The sequence below is a fragment of the Oryx dammah genome, unplaced genomic scaffold (genome assembly GCF_014754425.2).
Source record: "Oryx dammah isolate SB20612 unplaced genomic scaffold, SCBI_Odam_1.1 HiC_scaffold_8, whole genome shotgun sequence".
Classification (NCBI taxonomy): domain Eukaryota; kingdom Metazoa; phylum Chordata; class Mammalia; order Artiodactyla; family Bovidae; genus Oryx; species Oryx dammah.
This window is the reverse complement of record NW_024070192.1, coordinates 8,404,301-8,429,166: the sequence shown is the minus strand read 5'-3', so window position 1 is coordinate 8,429,166 and position 24,866 is coordinate 8,404,301. Positions and strand designations below refer to the sequence as shown.

At 50.3% G+C, this 24,866-nt stretch overlaps 1 protein-coding gene across 3 annotated transcripts in view; it reads right to left on the bottom strand.

Moving 5' to 3' along the window:
• Positions 1 to 1,170: 1,170 nt before the first annotated feature.
• The window catches only part of SEC14L1 (SEC14 like lipid binding 1), a 46,937-nt gene continuing 23,241 nt past the window's right edge, over positions 1,171 to 24,866 (bottom strand). For all 3 annotated transcript variants that reach the window (XM_040244668.1, XM_040244669.1, XM_040244670.1), the window contains 15 exons: positions 17,208 to 17,357; positions 16,955 to 17,086; positions 15,589 to 15,717; positions 14,628 to 14,862; positions 13,528 to 13,637; positions 12,592 to 12,781; positions 11,704 to 11,792; positions 10,572 to 10,642; positions 9,503 to 9,674; positions 9,058 to 9,192; positions 7,054 to 7,188; positions 4,868 to 5,119; positions 3,663 to 3,841; positions 3,421 to 3,522; positions 1,171 to 1,726 (listed from right to left, as the gene is read on the bottom strand). In XM_040244668.1, the coding sequence (XP_040100602.1) occupies positions 1,711 to 1,726; positions 3,421 to 3,522; positions 3,663 to 3,841; positions 4,868 to 5,119; positions 7,054 to 7,188; positions 9,058 to 9,192; positions 9,503 to 9,674; positions 10,572 to 10,642; positions 11,704 to 11,792; positions 12,592 to 12,781; positions 13,528 to 13,637; positions 14,628 to 14,862; positions 15,589 to 15,717; positions 16,955 to 17,086; positions 17,208 to 17,357 (2,097 nt within the window). In that variant the 3' untranslated portion in view covers positions 1,171 to 1,710. The remainder of the gene's footprint in view (positions 1,727 to 3,420; positions 3,523 to 3,662; positions 3,842 to 4,867; positions 5,120 to 7,053; positions 7,189 to 9,057; positions 9,193 to 9,502; positions 9,675 to 10,571; positions 10,643 to 11,703; positions 11,793 to 12,591; positions 12,782 to 13,527; positions 13,638 to 14,627; positions 14,863 to 15,588; positions 15,718 to 16,954; positions 17,087 to 17,207; positions 17,358 to 24,866) is intronic.

Sequence of the window (24,866 nt, the reverse complement as noted above, 5' to 3'; positions counted from 1 at the left end):
AGATTCTCCAGGAGAGAATCTTGGGAGTGGGTTGCCATGCCCTCCTCTAGGGGATCTTCCCAACCCAGGTCTCCCGCACTGCGGGTGGATTCTTTACCCCTGAGTCAGTGGGGAAGAGCCTGGAGTGTATGTACACATTATATACACACGTTATATATGTATTCACACATATGTAACACCAATGCATACCAATACATGCTACGACTTGCTGGCCTGATACAAAAACCCACCACCCACCGTCAGGATGCCCGTTTCCCAGAGGCTCTGAGGACAGGGACGGGCAGCAGGGGACAGGTGCTGCCGGCCCCATCTGCTTTTCCTGTGGCTGCAGCCGCCACCAGAAGCTGCCGCTACATTAATGGCTTGTAAAGTGGGCCCAGGAGACAGCAGAGCAGGAAGGAATCCGTGGCAAAAGTCTTCCCTCCCCTCAGGGACAAGCTGGCTGAGTCAGCAGTACTCAGTGTCTTGAATGCTGGGGGGAGGGGAAGGGCAGGCTCACAACCCAGGCCCGCTGCGGGCACCTGCAGGCCTTACCTGCTCCTGCCCTGAGGCCTGGGCAATCCGTGTGGGCACTCCCACCGAGAGCGGGCCTCCCGCAGGCCCAAACGCAGAGCTGGGGACCAGGCCGCCCAGGCTTCTGAAGGCCCCTGGCCACCAGATGAAGGGACGCATTTTGTTACTAAAGAAATCTCCCAGTTTCTTCCAAGGCCTTTGTAAACTTCATCACAGATAAGTGAAAATGCAAAGTATCATACGTGTCTTCTTGCCTGTCAACTACGTTAACATTTTTGTACAATGAAAAATACTGATTTGATAGTCAATGTTAAACTATCGGCATGTTCAGTTTCATCACATATAATGTAGACCGAATCCATCTGATCGTGTGTTCTGGGGAGCGTTCTTTAGTTAAGTTTTAATTTAGTATATATGTGAAAGAGAAACATGGTATCGGGTGTCCAGCCTGAGTCCTGTTTGACTTCCTGGAGTTTGAAGAAAACTGCAGCCTGTTCTCTGTTGCAGGGCGGGGCACAGGGAGGCCATTGAGCCTTACGTACTGACCCTCGATCCGCGCCAGCCTCTGGCTCCAGCATCCCCCCTTCCTCTAACCTCTAGTCTTCTAAGAACGTCATACTCTTCAAAGGAGGTTGCCATTCACAATAAGAAAAAGACTTTTTTTTAAACAGTTCACATTTATTATTGATAATAATAAAAAAATCTTTTAAAGACTATCAGTATTGTATTACCAAGAGTGAGGTAATATGTTTACAAAACATTTACAGAATTTGATATGTAAATAATGAAAGTAGGAAAGAAGGTGAATTAAGACACTAGTAACAGAGGGGAAACCAGAAGGACCGTTAGTGCTGGAGAAAGGTGGCATAAGAGCAGCATCTGAAACAGGGCGCAGGGCGCTGAAGCAGGGACGGGCGCCGCGTGAGCCCGCCCACCTGCCCCACAACCCCTCCCGAGAGGAGGAGACCGGCCATGCGCTCCATGCGCTCCGGAGGGAACCCTGGAAGGTGTGTGCAGGGATGTGCTTTGAACTCTTAAAGATACAGTCAACTCTGGGGATAAAATAGTGCCACTTCTGAGTCAACTTAAAAAGAACTGGTCTTCAGCCTGGGGGAAGGGGTGGCTGCAATTCAAATAGTTCTACAAACATCCCTGGGCTGAGGTGGACTGTCGAGTGAAGCGTTTTCTTGGCAGCTGTCAGCAAAATCGCCATCTGAGACAGAGAGAGACAGAGAAAGAGAGAGAGAAAGGGGACCATCTTCAGGTCCTTAGAATCTGGAAACAGGAAGCACTGACAGCAAGCAGCGTGGATCCACTAACTAGCCCTCCTGTGCTTTCTGGAAACAAGCTTCTAGGTGCCAAGTCTCGGCTGTGCTCCACACAGGCCCGCGGCCCTGGGAGCGGCGGAGAGTCTCAGCACGCGGTACCCACTGGAGAGCTGCGGCCAGCGGAGCCGTGCTCCGCCCCTCCCAGCCCTCCTGACCCCGCCCCCCGGCACACCCCGGTCCACACAGCAATCCACCTAATGCCTCCAGGGCAGATTCATAACAATGCATGGCGCCTGGCTCCTGGCCCAGATTCTTAAAAAGCACAGCCTCTGCCACACACACCACCATGTGACACGTCTTGATTCATCATGGAGACTGACCCAAAGCAGCAACTGGACAGACTCACAGAAAACCTGCTTTTCCCATAAAAAGATGAGAAAATGATGGGCCAATAAAAAGGTAGACCAGGCTTGGCAATCAGAATCATAAAGAAAAAATCAAAAGCAAACCAACTTCATAATCTGATCTGCTTCAAGGACATCGAATCCTCTCTTACTTGAACTTTCTACTCACCCCATCCCCCGCTGCCACACACCCACCCCTGGACACACAAGCTTGCGTGCACACACATCCACAGCTTCCTTTCACAAAGAAGCCGGGCTCCCCAGGTCACAGGCGGTCCTGGCACAGCCACATGGTGAGAACGCTGGTCAGCTACAGTGAACGTGGGACCGTTTCAAAACGGCAAGTGGGCCTCGCTGCCCCTGAAACACCTCCAGTGACAGGAAGGACCACCTGGGCACTGATGCTACCCGGCTATGAGGGGCCCAGGGAGGCAAGTGGAGGAGCTCAGAAGTGACCCATGCAGGAAGGAAGAGCGGTACACCAGGAGGAAGAGGAGGAGGCCCTCGGCCCACATTCACGGACAGAGAAAGTGTGCTCTCAAAGTACCAAAAGATTTGAAGGGAGGAGAGAGAAAATAATGTTTAATGATGGTGGTGTTCTTCCTGGCGTTATGGGAGGTCCCTGAGAGCCCCCAGCCCCCACTTTACAACAGCGGGTCTGTTTGGTCCCAGAGCTGGGTCGGGACACCCACAGGCTCCCTCTGAGTCCTTCCAGTTAGGCGGCGACTACTCAGAGGAACAGGAACCTGGAGGGCGGTCACTGCCCTCGGAGCGCGTCGACCACCGGCAGGGAGGAGGTGGGGGCCAGCTGCGGGCGGGGGACCAGTTGGCAGCTTCTGCTCCACGGAGGAAGGCGGGTCACCTCGGACGGGTGGAGGAGGGACTTCATCCACTAAGGGACAGTGAGGAGGTGGCTGGAATCGGTTTTTTTTTTGCATCCACTTTGAGACAAAGTCAACCTCTTAATTGGTATATAAACTACTTTTCTTTGAAGAGAGCCCTTGTGCTCTGATTGGATTTTGTGCACACTGTATACAAAATCTATGGCTATTGAGTGAGAGTTACAACTACCTGTCGAGATAGCTTCGGGGTCAGTGACTACGTTTACCATCTGCAGAGCTATCTGCTACCTAGAGGGCCAGAGCAGTTCACACAACGTGGCCGCTCGGCGGCGGGCGGGCGGGCGGGCGGCGGTCCGAGGTGGTGGGCCGTCCCCTCCGCGCACTGGGCACTACCTGGAGATCATGGAGCTGGAGTGGGACTGGCTGGACGAGGTGGTGGCGGCACTGAGCTGCGAGAACCCGCTGTGGCTGGACTCCAGGCTGGTCATGGAGCCTCTGCAAGCAGCACGGGGAGGGGAGGCGTGAGGGCCCATGGTGGCCGCCCACTGCCTTCCGGCTGGACCCCGCCCCCTCGCTCCCCCACCCCATCGTGTGACGTCACAAGCTGCCCCGGCCCGGAACCCGGCCTCCGGTACCTGAAGTCCTCGGAGCCGATCACCTCGGTGTAGTACATGACTTTGCACTTGTGGGAGGAGACCTGCAGGGAGGCCAGCACGTCGTCCACGCGGGGCAGGCTGGTGGCAGCGCAGGCTGGCGTGCTGTGGAACTTCCACTGCAGGATGTAGAAGCCCGGCCACCGGGTCACGTGGGAGCCCTGGAGTGAGTTGGGGGCACAGCTGAGGACTACCTGCTTCCCAGGAGGCCCCACAACAGGGACAGACACCGAGGGGACCACATCTCTGCCCACTCGGATCCAGTGTCGATTACCGACCCTCTCGGTGGGGGAAGGGGCCGGCTACCCTGGTTCATGATCGGGGCCAGTCCCACGCTGCCTCCAGGGGTGGGCCCTGCAGCCAGGCCCCCATCTGCGGAGGAGGAAGCGGACGCCCACAGGGTGGGAGCCCCTAGGAGGGTCCTCTGCTTACCCTCGAAGGGGTGGGGTCTAAAAAGCTTTCCTAGACCAGCCAACACTCTGATGTGCTTCCAGTGACCTTACCAGCATATCCTGGGTTAAAAGGATGTCAGTCTAAAGTAGAATGACAATCTGTGAAAACTGCTCTCTCCCCTAATTGTGGAACTAAAGAGTGTGTGATACAGCTTCAAATGTTCATTATTTTTAAAACTGAATATTCTCTTTCAGTGCTTCTAAGACTACCAAAACACTGACAGGCTTATCCCTGAAAAGTGTGAAGACAGCAAAATCATGCATCCTATGTGAAGGCCAGAAGCTCCTGAGAACTACCATTCTGAGCTCAGGCACTCAGAATAACTAGCCAACGTTTTAAATGAACTTGATGGAACACTGCAAAGAAATGAGAATGCTTGGCAATGACAGCTAACAGTTCCCTATGTCCTTGTTTATCTCACTTCTATTCGGAGTGATTTTCTTGAAGGTGACCAATGCCGCTGAGTCAAAGGTCATCTTGACAGCCGCCTGAATCCCAGCAGTACATGCACTGACTGCCCTCTCCTTCCTTCCGTTTGCTTCTGTGAAAACATCTCCAGAAATAATTCATGGCTCTAGACACAAGTCATGGATTCTGCTGAGCTGAGTTCTTCTGAGAGTCACTCGGCTTCCTGAATCACCCTAAGAGGACACATCGAACCGCCCGGCCAACACCCTAAGACTTCCTTCTCCAGACAGAAAACCCAGGCTGTGAGCAGGCTCAGGGGACCCTACCTGCACACTCTCCCCTTCTTTGCAGATCAGAGGAGACTCCACCATGCTGTAGTCCCGGCCCAGCTGCCAGACTCTGTCTATCAGCTGTACGTTATTCCCTCCTGGGGAAGTGATGCTGTGCGCCCCCAGGGAGTCCTTCTTGGGTGGCTGTGGTGACCGCTTGGAGTGATAGATGTTAAAGACAATGTCCCCTTTGCACACATCAAAATCCCACGTGATCACTGATGAGGCGTCCACGATCTGAATGAGAATCTGGAAGGAGAGGTTGGCTTCGTCAGCCCGCCACGGGGAACGTGAGCCTGTGAGCCGGTGCCGGGGCAGCACATCCCCACCACCCGCCAGCTCTCCTCTCGGCTGGGGGAGGGGGGTCCCAGCCCCCGGCCTCTTCAGCCAGGCTCCACGCTCCGCACTCCATCAAGCTCCATGCTCCGTTAGCTCCCCCTGCAGCCTGAGCGTCCCACACATGCGCTTTAGACGCCGTTCTAAGCTACCGGGTCCTGGCTGTAAGAAAGGCCTTGATACAAAATGGAAATAACGCTCGACACCACAGAAGTGGTTCCGAGGGTTGCTCTGGGCTGACGGGCACAGGGAAGGTCCCAGAGTAAACAGCCCAGGAGGGACAGAAAGAACCCCCTCGGGGAGGAGAGGAGGCAAGCACAGACTGAGGGGCTTTTGCCAGCAGCCGCCAGGCTGAGTGGGAAGAGGGAGCTACGTGGCCTGGGTGGGGAAGGCCCCCGGTGTCGAGTGCCAATCTAAAAGCTGAATTTCATGCAGCGCCCATACAGCTTCCCAGCAGGGAATGATCAAAGTTATAGTTTCCAAAGATTACTGTGAGAATTAAAACCAGCTGCAAAAAGTTATGTATTCACTAAAAAATCTCAGCAGAAGCCAACCTCGCGCCCACCTGCCCTGGGAGCCGCTCGCTGAGCGCTGCGGGCGGTGTGTCCGCTTGCCAGCCAGCAGTCTCTGGCCCTCCCGCCGCCACTGCTCACTACCTTGGCTCTGTAGCTACAAAGACTCTCACCAAAGAGCAGATTCCACAGGCACACGAGCCCTGTCCCAGCACAGTGGCGGCACCAACACCAGGGGCCCCATAGGCCGAGCTCCTTGGGATGCCAGCCGCTCTGCGGACCGGCCCCTCACGCCTGCGTTCACTGTAGGACAAGGAACTCAGTCCTCATTTCATGAGACGCCCGTCCTCAATGTGTCCCCTACTGAACCCTAAAACCAGAGCCGAAGTTTTCAGTGTTCTGACACAGAAATCCTCTCACAGATAACCCTGCGACCCACAAGAACACACCGCACACTGAGCTCCCACCCGGGACGACGCAACTGTGACCTAAGCAGAGAAGAGAACGCAGCCTCCAAGTAAGAAATTAATACAAATAATCCTTGAGACACAGTTGGCTCCCCACAAAGAGGCTCGGAGTAGGGTGCCTCAAGCCCGTCTCTGCTCATTCAAACCACAGCACTGTGTCCGCTCCCCCCAGGAGGCGCTGGCGGTGGTAAGGGAGACACCTCGGCCAGGAGCACGGAGGAGCAACACAGGGGCAGCTCGGCCAGCTTCAGCCTGGCTGGATCCCATGGCCCTGAGCCCCAGACCTCGGCCCGGAGCCCAGGATGGGCTGAGGCCACTCAGAGCATTAAGCCCACTCAGCACAGAGACGCTCATGACACCAGAGCACACGCGTGTGTGAAAACAGGCACAGCCTTGCTCAGGCACCGCCCCAGGACAGCAAGGAGAGAACGCACACCTGTGAGCTTCTCCTCACTCCACCAGACTAGGGAAATGGGCCAACTCCTTAAAAACAGTAAATAACCAAACCCAGTCAAGAAAAACAGAAAATGCCGAAAACATTAAATTGAGAAGGTACAAACCTCCCCCCAGGGGGAGACCCGTGAGGCGCTCCCGTGTGTCAAGGGTCTCAGGTGAACCAGACGTGGAGACGCCTGCCTACTCTCCTCCTGGGGGCCCTGACCAAGGGCAGCCAAGGTCTGCTCTGCAAGAGCCTGCTTGCTAGCATCGACAGCTACCTTAACTGCAGACCAAGTGTCAACAAGACCCTAAAGACCAAGACGGGGAAAAGCATCTGATTCTCCTAAACGACCCCCTACTGGGGAGACCCACAGAAGAACCCCTGTGGGGAGGGGAGACCCAGGCCCCGCGGCTTCAGCCCGGCACCTACCTCATGTGGGGCCCCTTTGAAGACGCTGGCAGACTGGTAGATGGTTTCAGTCCAGAGCTTGAGGTCTTCGTTCTCCAGCTCCTCCGCGGTCCTGTACAGGGACTTGGGCACCAGGCCTCCCTCCGGCACCTCACACTGGAAACGTAAACACAGCCGTGAGAGCAGTGCCCACGGAGGCTGATCCCGAGAGCCACACTCCAGCCTGACACGCACGATTCCGCGGAACCGCGTAGAAAATGGGAAACACCGGCCATGTCGTAAAGGACCCTGAACTACTTAAGCAAAATAATTGAGAAAAACCACTTAAACACATGTGTCTCACTTTAAGTAAACGGGAACAAGCTGAAGCTGATTTGCCACAACATTCACAGTAGTACGTGTGTGGGATAGCATCCAGTTACTGAAGCTGGTTTATGTAAGAAGCACTGGGTATTATATTGTGCTGCAAAGGGAAAACATTATGTGAAGTAGAGTTTTATTCTCCACAGCTACAGCCATTATTTCTATCATATGCAAGTATGGGCAAGATATATAATTAAGGGAGAAAATTTAGTGTCTACCTCAGGTCAAATGATCAGTCCACAACACCAGCCAAAGAACCAATAAAGAGCGGCACCTTTTGAACTTGCTTGAAACAGGGTGAATTAGAATTTGCACATTCATGAATGTCCTAACTGACCCAGATATAACGACTTAACCCTTGAGTTCTTAAAATCCAAGCATTTCCTGTGTTATCTGCCCTGGGAGGTGACGACACAGGGAAGAAGCATGGCCGTCCGCGGCAGGCAGGGCAGCAGGACGCAGGGAGGCCGATGCGGTGACGGCGAGCTGGATGGCGTCAGACAGAGGTGAACGCGGCCTCCTCAACGCCAGCCCGACGGTGGCACAGAAGAGCCGAGCCAAAGCCTTAAGAGCCTGAGGGGGGAGACCTCTGCTCTCACGAGGAGAAATCTCTGCTCTTATGGGATTCTTACCGTTGCTAACACAGCACAGGGGAGTGGAGTCTCCGCCCACTCCAGCCCCGCTGCTTTCGTCACAACTGGAAGAGCAACCTGAGTCGTGCTCTGATACACTGCGTCTGTGTCTCTCCACAGATCTGACCCCAAGCTTTAATCTCAGGGGCGCTGGGTGGGGGTCCCTGGCTCACTAGCTCCCTGCACTGCACTGTGGTTCCATCTGCGACTCCTCAGAGTGGGACTGAAGGCCTGAGAACTGAGTTCAGCTCTAAACTCCTCTAAGAATCCCCCAAGATCCACCCAAGTTCCCATCAGCAGCTGAACACGAGAGCCAGCCAGGGTGGCGGCACCTCCACATCGCACAGCCTAATTTACTGTGAAGGGGAGTGCACTCCCCGCTGGCATCACCTGCTGCGCCAGCAGGGCCAGTGGACCGCGCCAGGCTTGTTTCCTGGCCCTCAAGTCAGGCCGTCCTGCCCCCGGGGCTATGCAGTCTTCAAGAAGCTAAGCTTCTCTGGCCCATTACATGCCCCACTCATCCAGTACAGGGGCAAAAGTGGAGCCATCTGCCTGCTAACCCAGCCACGCAGTGTACTTCAAATCTTGCATCACATAGAAGAGCTCCCTTAATTACCCTTTTTTTTTTTTAAATTACCCTTTTTAAGATGTGTTCCCGACATTGTCCACGGGGCAACCTTTTTGGAGAATCAACTTGATTTTTTACCGTTTTAAAGAAATGCACAGCTGCTCTAAAACAGTTAAAGAATCTAATTCACGCAAAGCTGAGTGCATAAAGGAAGCTGCAATCACACTGATTCTAAAACAAGCTCTCATTAGTATTTAACAATGAAGAATGTGTATGTTATCAAAAATTACCTAAATGGCTCTGTTTAGTTTAACCCAGGATCAGACAGATGCCAGCCAAAACCCCCAAACTGAAAGACAAATAATCCAAAAGAAAAGTTCTGAAAATCATTTGTGTCAACCACACCCACCTTCCCTGCCCTTGTGAGTAGTCAGACGTGGACCTGGCAACGTAGGTACATACCATGCACTCTCCACTCAGGAAATCCGGAATGATCTCCCTGTCGATGTAATCCAGCAGGCCTCCAGGCCCCTGGTAGTCATTTCCTGCATAAATCAGGAATTTCCTTCTGGTGTTGTCATCAATGAATGGACTAACCTATAAATATTTGGAAAAGACCACGCAGTTATACTTGCTCTGCTGTCTGTACTTCAAGGCTGAAAATTACATGCCGATATTGGAGGGGGTGGGATTCAAGTTTGATACGCTCTTTCTGTAAAGTCTAAAGTGTATAACATGAGGACACTCGGGAAAACTTTCTTCCCTTAAATAATCTGAGACACTTTGATCTCCCCACGCTTGTCTTGTTTCTTAACTAGTTATACAACGTGGAGTCACAGACACACACACAGGGACGTGAACACGTGCGTGCACGCCTTCCGGGCAATCACCCGCCACAGAGACCCACCAGCGTCCAGAGCACAGGGAATACGCGAGGGGCGCGCAGGATCAGCAGGCGGCCCAGCGTCTCGGGGTAGTTGGCCTCCACCACCTCAATGATGCGCAGCAGGGCCTTCACGCCCGGCCTCCACAGGTGCCGCATGTTCAGCCCTTCCAGGTCCACCAGGCAGGTCCAGGAGCTGCAGGTGAGACAAGCTCCGTTCAGCACGCACACACTCGGCAAACCACAGCCCAGAGTGACTGGCTTTCCCTTTTTATGTTCTATACAGTTACTACTGTCCGTCTCCAAAAATACACTGGGTTTTAAAAATTACAGTGTAATGAACTCTACTGCTATCTGCCTGTATTAAGACGTGGGCCGCGTGTAGTAGGACCAATCCCCGAAATACCAAAGCCACCAAGGGCTAGAGAACCAGGATCAAAGGTGCAGCCAGCCGTCCATGAAGGGAGGCCACGTGCTGCCCTGGATCTGCTGAGCCCCCTCTACTGACCCAGCGGAGCGTGTGTATAGCGTTTAAATACACGTGTGACTGAACGGCGGCATCCTGGTCTTCGACAAACATTAATGAGTTAAGCACTGTGGCAGGGGCCGGGAACACAGGAGTGAACAAAAGCCCTCAGAGTCCCTGCCCTCCTGGAACTTATGTGCTGGTCAACCATCCAGACCCTTCCCAGGAACCACCTCTGAACCACTGCACACCTTCAAAACAGTCCACCATAACTGCAAGTTTGGTTTAAGAGCAGAGAATCATTTTTTTCTGTCCCACCTCCTCAGCACCAAAAAAAAAAACCCAGCAAAAACCAAGCAACTGCAACCCTGGACTCCCAAAAACCATGAAACTACCACAGGCCGCGACAGCAAGGCCTGGGGCAGAAACACCAAACCCCAGCAGCCGCCCCGCAGCTGACTGCAGCACACGCCCCACGTGTTCATCTGTCCTACCTGCTAGGACACCATGGAAAACAGGAACTACTCAGACTTGGTCCTAAAAACCAAAGCAGAGTCTGGCTTTTTAAAAATCAACTAGAAATATGTGACTCCTATTTCCAACAAGCTAGGAGGGAGAAGCAGCTACCTGATAGGCCGGCCGAAGACCTTCGTGTTCTCTTCACACCGCCGCAGGCCTTCTTCGTTGATGGAAAGAACCTGTGCACAAGAGCCAGAGACGTTCCCCATCAGCCTAAGGGGCTGACGGCTGCATCCAGCTGCGTGGGTGACGGCAACCCCGTGTGCCTCAGGGAGGCGTGTAAGCCAAACGTCACCTACGTCCTGACACAGTCGTGTGCACAGAACGTAGCACGGAAGCAGTAGCTCGCTTTCTCATGGGGCACGAGTGCTGTCCTCTGAGGACCAGGGGACAGCTCCCCGAGATGACGGGTGACCGGGCAGGCGGGGAGGGCGCGACCTGCTGACCCACGTCCAGAGCGAGTGCGTCTGGAAGAGTCGGAGGTTGTCGGCTGAGTGGCAACACTGTGAAGCCTCACGCACCAGCTAAGAGAAAGGGCAGTGTGACAACCGGCCTCAAGTCTGGCTGAAGGGACCCCTTTGAGCTGGAGTAACAAGCCCTTCCCCGACAGACGCAGTCCGCCCGCAGACCTGTGTGCATGTGTGCGGAAGCGCCCATGGAAGCACATGCACAGTGCTGGGCACCACAGAAGAGGCAACAAAATGCCCAGAGCGGGTAATTCAGGATGGCGGCTTCTCCATGTGCCTCTTAAGGTTCTGCTTGCTTGTTTCTACTTTAAGGCTAATATTCTTCTCTTTGTGACTACCCACGCTGTGCAGGCTGCCTGGAGGGGTTCAGGAGACAGCGAAGGAGGTGCTTACAGCCCTGACAAAGGACACTCAGAGCCAGGACCACGCTGTGCTGGTGCAAAGAGCACTGCTGGGAGGCCTGATCTGAGGCAGCCCAGGGCAGAGCGAGGGTGGGGGCAGGACCCGAATCAGCCTGCGGGTGCAGGTTGGGGGAGACAGCGCCCGGCCCGGCCCCCGCGTCACCTGGAGCGGCTGTGCCCGTGGCTGTGTTCGTGCTTCCCCACTGTGAAAAACATTTTCTTAACTTTTGGGCCCTCTTTTGAAGTTTGTAGAATTTATGAATAGATCCTCCTTTCTAATTATGAAAGTGATACATGCTGCAGCGACAGGACCACGGTCCTCTCCCACCCCCGCCGACAGAGAAGGAAGTGAAGCCAGCAGGCAGCACTCACGTATCTCAGCAGGGCCTCCTCGCCGAGAGCCCTCACCAGGCCTTTGGTGTCCATCTGCCCCAGCCGGAGCACGTAGAGGGGCCGGCCGTCTGCAGGGGAAGGACAAGCGGCGTGAGCACTGCTCCTGACCCGAACCGGGGGATGGGCACTCCCTCGGGCCAATGGGGCCCCACGCACTCTCCCGCTCTGGGAAGCAGCAGCTGGCTTCGGCGGTGTCCACAGGAGGCCCACCCGGTCTTTTCCCACCAGGATTGTAAAAGAAAACAAAAGCCAACTGACGGAGCAGGTCATTAGCAGGCCCTGGAGACGCGCCGCCGGGGTGAGCCCCACAGAGCTCAGCCTCTGGCTCTACCCCCGCGCACTGACTGCACCTCACTCCACCTGCCACCAAAACTGAGCCAGGAAGCCTGTCCTGCCAGGTGTCGTGTGCAGAGCAGTCTGATCAGATGGCCCCACATCTGATCGTTCATTTAGGGATGCTGCTCTTGGTTCACGTTTTGTTTACTCCCCAGGTAGAGCTAAAAATTCTCCTGTTGTGATGTGCAAAATCTGGCTACACGTTGTTACAGACACTGCATGGGTTAAGTCACTGGAAAGTACCTTTACTAGCACCCTGCTCCTGAAAAAACTCAGCCTTCGAAGTTTTTTAAAATAAGTCAAACAAATGTTTCCACCTGATTAAGGAACAAAGTGGCGCAAGCTGCTGGGCGGGGGGAGTGAGTAGCCAGGAAGCAGCGGCCTCGGGCCCTCCCTCTCCACTCAGCGGGGCACGCCCAGGGCAGTGGTGATAAAACAGGCGCCCACTCGTTCATGCGGGGAGGGGAGGGGCAGTGCACCCGAGTCCCCTGTTCGTCTCAGTGTGGGTCCCGACGCCAGGCTCCCGGGTACCTTTGTCGTGATGGTGCCAGCCGCCTGCGTAGTAGTCCTGCAGGACCTGGGGGGGGTGCCAGGTGTCAAGGATGTAGTCCACCTGGTGCTGCTTGCGCCAAGTCAGAGACTGACACATGGTCTCTCTGGCCTTGTCGATGTTGAAGTCCCGGGCGCGTAAGAACCGGAGAATATGCTCATCTTTCGGGATCTGTTGAGAGAAGGATATGTTTCTAAGCAATGTGAAAAGTTGCTAAGGGGAAAAAGCAAGTGACCAAGGGAGTAAGACTCTAAGAAGTCTCACTTCTTACTGACAGCGAGCTGCATTATTACACTATTTACAATTAGCCACTACCAGAAATACTTTCCTTAATGCTTTAGAGGGCTTCCCCGGTGGCTCAGTGGGTAAAGCGTCTGCCTACAATGCGGGAGACCTGGGTTCGATCCCTGGGTCGGGAAGATCCCCTGGAGAAGGAAATGGCAACCCACTCCAGTACTCTTGCCTGGAAAATCCCATGGACTGAGAAGCCTGGTAAGCTACGGTCAACACCAGGGAAGTCCCAAAGCCCAAACACTTCTGATCTCTGAATCACCTGTGAACTACCTCCAAACCTTCTGAAAAGTAAAATGAATGAATATTTGTAGTTAATTCTTACAATATTACTTTGTAACTTGATATGTAATTGTTTCTAAGGGCCATTCTCTGTAACACCTACAAACACACAGCTATTTCTACACAGCAGGGCGTCCTAACTTGCTGCGAAGGACTCAGATGCCGCACACGGGGTCACAGACCCAGTGCCTCTTTGACTGGAGGGACATCCCCACCTGCGGCCATCGGGCACATTGACTGCGAGTCACTCGAACAGGACCAGGCATCCTAGGTTGAACAACGGCACCCCTGCACGTGTGCGTGGATGCACACGTGCACGGATGCACACTCAGGCAGATGCTCACTTTGCCCTTGTGGGTCTCCTGGAGCCACTGGCGAAGCCGGATCAGGCAGCTCTCCTGCAGTGGGGTCAGGTCACCCAGGTATCTCTTGATGTAGTCTGCATCTAGTTTGTCTGGAATATAAATTACTGACGTTATTAACAATAAGAACATTGGGGCTGGAAGGCTTCCAAACTGCCCCACTCGGTGACGTTCCCATGTGGTCCTAGAGTCTAAAAGACCCATGGGGGACGGTGGACTCTAACCAGCCACCAAAAGGACCCCCAGTGGCTGTCTTTAAACCCAGGCACTGCAAAGCCACAAGGCAACGTGTGCATTCCAAGACACACCCAACTGCCACCAGGTCACCTCTATTTGCCAAGTATCAACTCTATTCATGATATCACGGCTGTTATCGATATTTAATATTTAATTCAGAGGGCAAAGCTGAGCCACAGAGAAGGCAGGAAAAAATTAATGCCAATGATTCAACAGAACTTCTGAGGGCAGAATTTTCTTGTACTGTCTTACTTTACAATGGGCATGACACTGAGCAATCAAAAAGGGTGTGTGTGTGTGTGTGTGTGTGTGCGTGTGCGTGCGTGCGTGCATGTCTCTGTGTGTGTGTCTGTGTCTCTGTGTGTCTGTGTGTGAGTGTGTCTCTGTGTGTGTGTCTCTGTGTGTGTGGGGGTGGTGAGACACACAAGAAAGCCGTGGAGCCTGCCACCTACAGCTGTGTCTCTCCATGAAAGTCATTTGGTTCCTCTGAGCCTTAGTTATTAACTCAGTTATAAAACAAAGACAAAAGCATTTCTTACCTAAAAGGGACTATTATTAAACGAGCAAACATTCACAAAGTGCTCAGAAGAGTGCCTGGCACCTAGGAAGCCGAAAATGGGTATGCTGATGATATAACTGTGTTAACCCCTTCCTGACCATTTTAAAAAAACTCTTGTTTCTTCATTCTAAGAAAAAAATAAAACGAATGTGTTATGTAAGCCAGAGGCAAGGGGACAGTGACAAGATCCATTTTTTGTTCGTGTCATAGCTATGTGTCCCAAGAGGCAAGGGTTCCAGGTCAGCCTGGAGTCTTGCCCTTAGAATGAGGGCCCCTGCAGACTCACCATCCGGAGTCCCTGCAGTGGGCTCAGGTGCCCCGCTCGGGGTGCTGAGGGGCTCGCTGCTCAGCCCTTCCTTGAGTGTGGGGTCGGGCACAACGACAGTCAGTGACGCTGCTGGTTTCTTGCAGGACAAGGACGTCTCCGAAGAGGGGGCGGCCGCAGGTGGAGTCCAGCGGGGCACAAATGTGATGCCTTCTTCCTCTAACTGACGAAGGTAGTACTCGATGATTTCCTTGCCCTTGGGAGCAAAGCCAGTTTTGAGGTTAGTACTATACACTGAGCTTTCAAGTTACTCACTCCTCATGGGTTTTGAAAACCATGATGCAAACTGAGCGACTACAGAACAAATAGGAAAAAGAAAAGCCAAATGCTTTCATGGGTTTTTTCCCCCCATAATTTTACTTCCCCTTCTCTAGAGGTCTAGGAAACCGTGTCTCAGATGGCATTTTTATGGAACTAGTCACAAGCACTGGTCTACCACCCTGTGCACAGTATGTGCTTTATGTCTCAATCCAAATGCTTTCCAGCAGCTCTGAGAACAAGCCTTGGGAAAGCACCCCCTAATCCCATATGATAACATTTGACACCAAAATGCCACGCTGAGCAGCAGCAGGAAAACAAGAAGGAAGCTTCTTCCAGGGAAGAGGCACCTCACCTCCTAAGGCCTGGGATCCGAGAGGCCTCCCCCAAAGTGCCTCTTCACGATAGCAGGGCCTCCCCCAGCGGGCCACGGACTCTGGTCTCCACCTCTCCCTGCAGTTCCGAGTAGGAAGCGCCTCACCCAGCGGCTGCACACTCGCCCCTGACCTCCACCAGCGACCAGCGTGGTCTGTGGGCCCCACCCTCCCCTTTCACTCACCGGGACCCCTGACTAACCCACCCCCAGCCTCCTGAAGGGACCAGCTTGGACCATCTCAAGAGACTCCTGCCCACCCCTCTCCATAAAATCCCAAGGGACACTCACTTTTTTAATGTTGCTGGTGTATTGTTTCATTGCAATTTTTTCTACTGTACTTTCAAAACCAAAGAAAGATTTAATATCTAAACTTGCTGACTGTTCAAAACAGGTCCAGTCTTCATTTTCAGGGTGAACCTGCAGGTAAAAGAGAAAGTATTTTCATTAATTATACTGACAACTGAGAATATTATTTGCTCCTCAGTTCACTGGTACCAAGGGGAAGAAAAAACACTTATTTTACTAACAATGTTATTATCATGAAAATAGCAGATGGAAAAATTACAGAGAGGTTCAGAATTATGAAAAGGCTTACATAATATTATTAAAATATTCTAAAGATGACTATTAAAAGGAGAGCTTTATTTTCATGCTTGGTAGTGTCATTCATTCATTCACCATATTTATCGAGTAGTATTCTCTGTCACAAACAAAACCAAGATCCCTGCCTTGTGAAGGTTACAGTCTCACAGAAGACGACTGGCAGCTGGCCATAAGCACAATAGGTAAGAAGTTACTTCAATGCTGGAAGAGAAGCACTATCGGAAACAAGAAAGTTGGCAGCAGGGTTAAAAGGACGGGAGGGCAGTTCACAGAATTAAACAGGGCGCTCAGGGCTGGCTTTGTCGAGAAAGGCAGGCCTGAGCGAAGCCCGTAGCAGGTAAGGATGGGCCTCGAGCAGAAGTCTGGGGGCAGAGGGAGCAGAGAGACCAGGGGCCCTTTGGGAAGCACGCTGGCATGATCAGAGACCGTGAGACAGCGGGCAGGCCTGCGCACGAGGCAGGCAGGACACAGGAGAGAGGAAGAGAAAATGCAGGGCCTTGTGAGCCACTGTGAGGCTTGTGGGTTTTTCCTCTGAGTGAACTGCAGACACTGCAGAGCTCTGAGCCCTGAGAAAGCATGACATGATCTGACACACTTTAAAAGGATCACTCTGGATTCAGTGTCAAGGATACATTATAGGAAGGTGAGGGCGGAAGCGAGAGACCTACTGGGTTATTCCATTACTCTGGTCAGAGAAGTTCTTGCTCTGGGTGGTGAGCACGGAAGACAGGAGGCAAATAAACGCACTCAGATCCAATCTCAGAGGGACACATATTTCAAAAGTGTTAGCGTGGGCCCGAAACGATGTGGCATATTCATATTAAAGAACAAACCAGGGCATCACTTGGCGACCTTAACTGTGCCACAACAATGCGGTCCATTCTGCAGGACACCCCAGCTGCCACCCTGCTGATCCCACACATCAGAAACCAGTAACTTTGGGTGGCAGAGAACTGTCCTCTCAGACAAAGACACACACTGCCTAACGTGCCGGACGGCTCTCAGAAGACCACACCCCCACCTCCCACCTCCGCTGGGCGCAGCTACTCACGCTATAGCAGCAGTGCTCGTTAATGATGACACGATTAGAAAACGTTTCGTTATGGGCCTCAATGTGCAAAGTACGTTCCCGAGAGTTCAGTGAGTTTTTCTGGATAAAATAAACGTAATCAACTCCTGCAATCTTCAAAACAGAAAGAAAAAAGGGTTAATGAATAACACCCAAGTGCAACCAAGAGAAGCAATAAGCGCACGTTCATTTTGTTTTTGGGGGGATTGCCTTTTAAGGTATCCTTTCCAGTTACCTTTTTTAGCAGCCGAGGAGCATCTATATCCAGCTTGCAGCGCCTTTCTATAATGTGAATAGCCCCATCTTCACTCCTGAATTCATTCACAGTGTCACTGTCCACAAACATTGGAATCAAAGGACACGTAGGGAACCTCCTTTCATAGGCCTGTGAATACAATTTTGAAAAAAAGGAAGTGAACAAAGATATAGCCTGGCAGTCTGGCATTGATGGTCTCCCTGGAATAAAGGCATCTCTTCATACATACCAACAGTTACATCACAGCTACCTTCATCTTTACACCTTAAACTTTCATTATGTGAAAAAAGAAAAAGACATTCTGTGTGCATGGATTGGAAGACTCAACACAGTCAAGATGTCAATTCTCCCCATATGGATAGAGAGGTTTAACATAATTCCTTTAAAATCCCAGCAAGATTTTCTTTTACATCTTATGGACAAAAGTACTTTAAAACTTACACCGAATGGCAAAAGAACGAAAATAGCTAAAGCAATTTTGAAAAAGAAGATTATGTTCGGAAGCTCCCCTTCCCATCTCAGTATGAATCCTCATTCTGCGGCTACAGGAATCCAGACTGTATGCACGGGTGGAGGGAAAGACACAGAGCTCCGTGGGCGGAGCAGGGAGCCACAAACTGACCCAAACAAATGTGTCCCCAACTGGTGTTCCCCGAACAAAGCTGCTAAAGCAATTCAGTGGAAGAAGGATGGCCTTTTCACAAATACTACTGGAGAAATTACACATCCATAGGGAAAAAAAAGGAACCTGATGAACCCCATACTTATAAAAACTATCTCAAAACGGATTATGAACTTAAATGTGTTTGTAACGTTGTTTTAGAAATTTATTGTTAGGATCTGAGTTCCAGGACCAGGGATCAAACGTGAAACGTGGGCCCCTGGTAGTGGAAGCACAGAGTCCTAACCACTGGACACCAGGGAAGTCCCTGTAACATTCTTGAAATGACAAACTTATAGAAATGGACAACAGGTTAGTGGTTGCCAGGGGGCGAGAGGGGAGTGGGTGTGACTGTAATACAGTAGCAGGAGGGGAACCCTTGGGAGACGCTCTGTCTCTTGACTGTATCGTGTTGATATCCTGGATGTGATGCTGAACCATCATACTGGTTGTGATGCTGGCTGACAGTCTTTTTGGATGTTACTATCAGGGGGAAAGTGAGTCAAGAGCATGTGGAATCGCTCCATAATATTTCCTGGGAATAATATGCTATTAATATCCTATAAGTCTATCATTGTTTCAAAATACAAAAACTTAAAAGAAACAGGATTTGCTATATAATTTGTCCAAACTTTTAGAAAACGCACATAGGCACCAGATTTGGTTTGCTCCATAGCCATCCGTGAGGATTACTGATCTGAAGATAGCTGAAGCCATCCAGTGGCTCGCAGTTATGGATGAGCAGGAACCCCCAGGACACGGCGGTGAGAAGACACCTGAAAAAGGAAGCCCAGGGCTCGCCTCTCAGCTCTGCTCCCCGTAAGGACAGGCACCGAGGTGGCCAACAGATGCTGCTCCCCTCCGAGGCTGCAGGAGAAACAGGACTGGGGGAACCGAGACATCCATCTGAAAACTAATGACAACCAAGCACAGATCTCAGGAAGAAACTCACGGGGCTGAAAAGATTAATCAGTGTGGAAGTGGCACACTGCCCTGACTTTACCTCTAAAACAGTGGGAGCAGTTTCGGAGTACCATCACGCTAAAAAGTCGGCCTTCCTGGACAAGTTCCACAAGCGGTCACAAGAGACCCCATGAAACACCAGCGCCAACTGGGCAGCTCCCCCACCCAGGGTGCTCAGGACCATCTCATTCCAAGTGACTCGGTTTTCTGTATGTGTCCCATCTTCTCTCCATCACATTATCAAGGTTGCCCAGTCTGAAACATGTATGCCGCACTCCTGCTGTCCACGTTATTTACAAGGCACCAAGCTAGGCAACATGTGAGGGAGGGGAAGAGGAAGCAGACAGTTCAGGAAATGGAGTCAGGGAAACACACAAGTGTCCTAAGAATAGGCAAGCACTCTAAGAGCGCAAGGAGAAAAGAGTTAACAGCTTGGAGGGGTGGAGGCTCCGGAAGGCTTCAAGGGAGAGGAGGCATGAACACTGGGCCTCAGCGTGGAAAGGTCTGTGCATGGTTCAGTGATGAGGGGAGAGCATTTTCAGGACAGAGAACCCAGGAATGGGACTTTGAGGAGCCTCGGGGTGAGCAGGGACCCACAGCCAGCAGAGGAGGGGACTGGTGACCCGCACTGTGACACCGCGACTGTCACTTTCCTGCTCAGCACCAACCACGTGGCCGGGCCCCCAGGGTGGGTGCATGAATGTGTGTGTGGGGGGGGGGGGGGGGACCAGGACCAACAGAAGGCCCTGCCTTCCTGGAGCTGCCCTCCTCGTGGGAAAGGAGCGGATGCCACCATGTGACCAGATGGTCTGGAAGGGAGGAAGAACTCACGTGGTGACCAACTGTATTTGCTTTTTAAATGTTTTTACTTTGGGACTTGAAAATACATTCTTCATACTTATCTACTCCCCTTCATTCATTCAAATATATTCTGAATCCCGTAACTGCTAGCGTGGGATATAAATCACAGGAAAATTCTCTTCATGCCTTTTATAATAAACAACATTTAAGAAGTTTATACTGAGATCATACCTCAGATAATTTAGGCCTCAATGAGGCCCTAAAATTTGTTAGTATTAGGCACTGCACACACAATTCTAGAAAAAAAAAATGCTGAGGATCCTTTGTTCTACACACTGACACTGTCTAAACTGACTTCTAAATTTTCCTACATTAAAAAAAAAAAGGCTTTGTACATTTCAGCACTATGACATGTTAAGAAACAGAGTACAAGTGCCTCAAAAAGAAAACAGTTCTTCTTAAGTGACATAAAGGGTAGAGTAAGTCCTTGGCAAGAAGCAACCTAAACTTGGTCCTCTACCACTTAAGTACCTGTTATATCATTTGCAAAATACCCACAACATCCTTTAAATTCCTAAAATAGAGTGGTCAGCATAAGGCATTACCCATACAGGCTAGCCCTGAATTTAAAAGAGAAAAAACTTTCCATTCCCTGTAAATCTATCCCTCCACATAGACTCGTATTCGCTGAGACATTCATTTTCACCTCAGTATGCCCCAACCAGATGGTATTTGAGGTATCCAGGCTAAAGAGCCACTAGCACAAGAATCAGCATGTTCCTCTCCAAAGCTCAGTCTGTGTGGAAAGTGGTTACTAAGTATCTGGCCTCCTCCCTCCACTCCGCTACAGGGCAGAGACCAAGTCCTACTTCTCTTTGATTATCCAGAAGGACCTTACTCAATGTCTGAAACAGAGTCACTGTTCAATAAACATTTTTTGAAATACGGAATAAGAACTTCCTAAATAAATCAATGAATCCAGCTTTGTGTTTCTGTGCTCACTTACCCTGGCTTATCTTTAGGAGATATGTGAGGCTATTGAATTTCGTGTACTGTTAGCACAGAAAACTCTAACTTTCTAGAGGATTAAGGGAAAGGAAGACTGAAAGAAGCTGACAAAATTTTAGTCTCTGAAATTGCTCAGGATATCAGCAGTATTCTTGCCTGGGAAATAAATCCCATGGACAGAGGAGCCGAGCGGACTACAGTCCACAGGGTGGCAAAGAGTAGGACACGACTTAGTGACTAAACCACCACCACCCCCTAGTTTTTCAGCACAAACTAAAACCTATAAAGTTTCTGAAGCCTCTGAAAATTAGAAGCATTCTAATTCTATTAAAATATTTTATTAGAAGCATTGACGTTCTAGCTCTATTGTAAGGGCCTAGAAGATATGACACCTCAGCGGCAATAAGCAAACTTGGCATCCAGTTCCTATGTTTCAAATACCACTCCCTACCAAAAAGGAAGCTGTGCTCCTTGGAGAAAAGGCTGATTACAAGTCTGGAGCAAATAAAGGTCAAGGTGAGTCTGAAGCATTTCTTACCAGAAACCAAGAAAGTGCTCAGTGACTGATGGGGAACCAGCCCGAATGGGTTTCCCTTGTCAATCCCTGGATAACTGGAGCACCAGAAAGAAAAAAGGTGATAAAGCATTATAAACTGTATAGAAATACTCAAGAAAAATGGGCAGGGAAGGAAATTTAACAGAAAAAGATCATCCAGTAATCACAGAAGGAATGACATAATTAGAAAAACCACATTCTGCAACCATCAATTTATAATAACAGACTCAAGCAAGGATCATCAAGGGATGCTACAGAAAGGGAGTCGCTGGAAGACACCACAGCCTCAAAGTATGATCCTGCTGGTTGTGAGTGACACAGGCACAAGGGAAGCACTGTCATGGGAAGATCTAGTAGACACCACCTTCACCAAATGACTGTCTGAGACCAACTTGAATCTGTTGGATGCAACGGAAGCATACACAAGCATGCGTCTTCATGATGCAAACGGCGAACTAAAGCTAATCAAGAGGAACAACAAGACAAACCCGACTTACGGAATATTCTGCAAAACAACCAGACCTTTAAAAAAGAAAAACTGTCCATTTCCCTGGTGAGTCCAGTGGTTAAGACTCTGCCCTCCAATGCAGGGGGCGTGGGTTCAATCTCCGGTCAGGGAACCAATGTCCCACATATCATGGGAGTAGCCAAAAATTTGAAAAAAGAAAAACTGTCAATGTCTTGATGAACAAAGCAAGCAGGGAAGTGTCTAGAATTAAGACAACTGAAGAGATAGGATTATCGAATGCAATGCTGCCCTGGCTCCTGGACTGGAATAAACATAGCTCTAGAAAACAGTTAAGGAAATGGGACCATATTAAGTAGTATTAACTGCATATTGAGTAGTAGTATTCTATCAGTGTCAGCTTTCCCAGTTGGGATAATGACAGTTACAGAGGCGAACATCTATTCTTCAGTATTTAGGCAAAAGTGTTAACATATACACAGCTTACTTTCAAGTGGTTCTACGGGGGGAAAAAATGGTGTATGTGTGGGAAAGGAAAAAATAAAACAAACGTGTTAGTTTAGGTGAAATGTGTACAGGTACTCACTACACTTTATCAACTTTTTTAATAGAAATTTTTCAAAACAGAAATTTGGGAAAAATATTAACAGGGAAAATTCACATGAAAACCAACGGTGCCTCTGCACATAACTGTTGCACTTTACCCGTGAAACTGTTTACGAGGTCAGGTGCGCCCACAGCTCCAGCCCAAAGCAGAGGCCAGGTGTGCAGTCTAGGGGGCCCTCCTCTCGGGGCCACCTCCCCCGGCGGCTTGCTGTCCCTCAGAGGTGAGACACAGGCCCAGGGAACTCAAGCTTCTGGTTTCTAAATCCCGATTTTACAAAGTGACCCTATTTTTAAAACCCTGTTTGGGACAAAGAGCCCACACTTGCAGGCCTTCAATTTTACTTCTGCAGGAGGAAATCTTCAGAAGTGAGGAAGAACCCCACGTTTCAACCACCACCAGGTTCCAATCACTGCATCAGAAAGAAGAGCCAAGGGAACTTTCAAATGCCCTTTTTTTTTTTTTTTTTTTGCCAACTATCTGCAGTACTCCCAAGTCATTTCCTAATCACACTCAATATTTATCTAATACAAAAACCAAGAAAGGCTGAAGGAAAGTAACTCTTCCAGAAGTAATTGCTTCAGAGGGAGAGGCATGTTCTTTGATGTTTCCTCTTAAAAGGGAAAATTACTTTCAGAAGAAAAATAACCACTGTAGTCATTTGCTGCCTCTCTCTAACACAGTGGTCGTTTCGAAGGTAAAAGCAGCCCTACGGCCTTTTCCACTCGCCTCTGGGAGGAGGGCTGCTTCTCGGTGACAGCTCCCCTCCTACCTTCCGACACCCACCCTTCCTCTTTCAAAAGGGATTTCTGAACCTGCAATTTGGGAGCTTGGCAACAGTACTTTCAGTTTTTAACCAACCTTTGAATGCAATTGTGACATACTAAAAGCTAGTACTGTGCTAAAGAAAGCCATATTTCATGAAGACATTTCAACCTGTAAATTAATAAGCTTAACACTGCGTTCTGCCAGGAAAACCCATCTGAAAGAAATTCCATTTAAAGAACCCACCTTTAAATTGAACTCTGTTCATGCTCAATTTAGCCAACAAACTAAGCCAGCTGCTTTCCATGGAGAAACTTGGCTATCCTATGGCACCAGACATGACCTTCATAAACAGGTCGGGTTTACACTGGAAGAATCAGTGAGTGAAAAAGTTAACTGTCACTTTAGACTCTCTTAGAAATTGAAGTCATGAAGTGAACTGTTAGTTGCTCAGCTGCGTCCGACTCTATGCAACCCTGTGGACTGTAGCACACCAGGCTCCTCTGTCCATGGGATTTTCTGAGCAAGAATATTGGAAGTGGGTTGTCATTTCCTACTCTAGGGGATATTCTCGACCCAGGGATTGAACTCGGGTTGCTGATGCTCAAAAAAATATACAACCCATCAAGAAAATGTGACAAATTGACCCTAGTCCCTCAGAGTTATATTTCTATTAATTCTGCCTCTCAAATTACACATATGTAAAGAGGGCCTGTATATGCAGCCCTATGCCAAGGTTCTAGAGAACACACAAGAGGGAGACATAGGAACATACGCCTGTACATGAGGCAGCAGGGGGGCCCCAAGAAGAGGTGAGCAACACGGGGTGGGCTGACAACACCCTGGCCAGGTGGCTCCAGAGGCTTTGCGGAGGCAGTAGTCTGCAGGGGGTCTTGAAGGGCGGGCAGCTTTAGAGAAGTAACCTGCAGAGAAGGGGATATTCCGGGTTGGGGGCAACAGGAGTAGAACCAAAAGTCAGCCAAGCTGGATGAGTCTGTGGCTGAAACTCAAACGCAGGATGTCCCTCTAAGCCAACTGCAGATATGAAAAGTGACAATCACCCAGGGAACCCAGGGGCCCTGTGCGGTCACAATTCAGCCCTGGGTGGGCCCTCACACTCCACCTGGAAACTGAGGTTCCAAATCAGATGCTACTTGTGAATAACTGCTCATACTTAACAAGATAGTAACAAAACCAAAATCTGTGGATATCTGTGCCCTTTGAAGGAAAAGTTATAATTCAGTTAGTCATAACATACTTCATTCATACAATTACTTACTGACAACCCAACTAGATTAGCTATCTTCAAAGCAGTATAAGAGTAGCAAACGAACCATGGTAAAATGGCACACACAACTCTATTAGGTAAGTTCTGTATTTATCCCAAGTCACTTCCCTCCATTCTCCGTCTTCAGATGGACCTATATATCAAGTCATAGCAACAGGATTGGAACCTGCTAGTAAGATCAAACAAGAAAATATAATGAATATACTAAAACTACAAAGATACATATAAAAATTTAATCTGCCCCAAGCTATTTCCCTCTCAGTTCAGTTCAGTTCAGTTCAGTTGCTCAGTTGTATCTGACACTTTGTGACCCCATGAATCGCCAGGGGGCATGCCAGGCCTCCCTGTCCATCACCAACTCCTAGAGTTCACTCAAACTCATGTCCATCAAGTCAGTGATGCCATCCAGCCATCTCATCCTCTGTCATCCCCTTCTCCTCCTGCCCCCAATCCCTCCCAGCATCAGAGTCTTTTCCAATGAGTCAGCTCTTCGCATGAAGTGGCCAAAGTATTGGAGTTTCAGCCT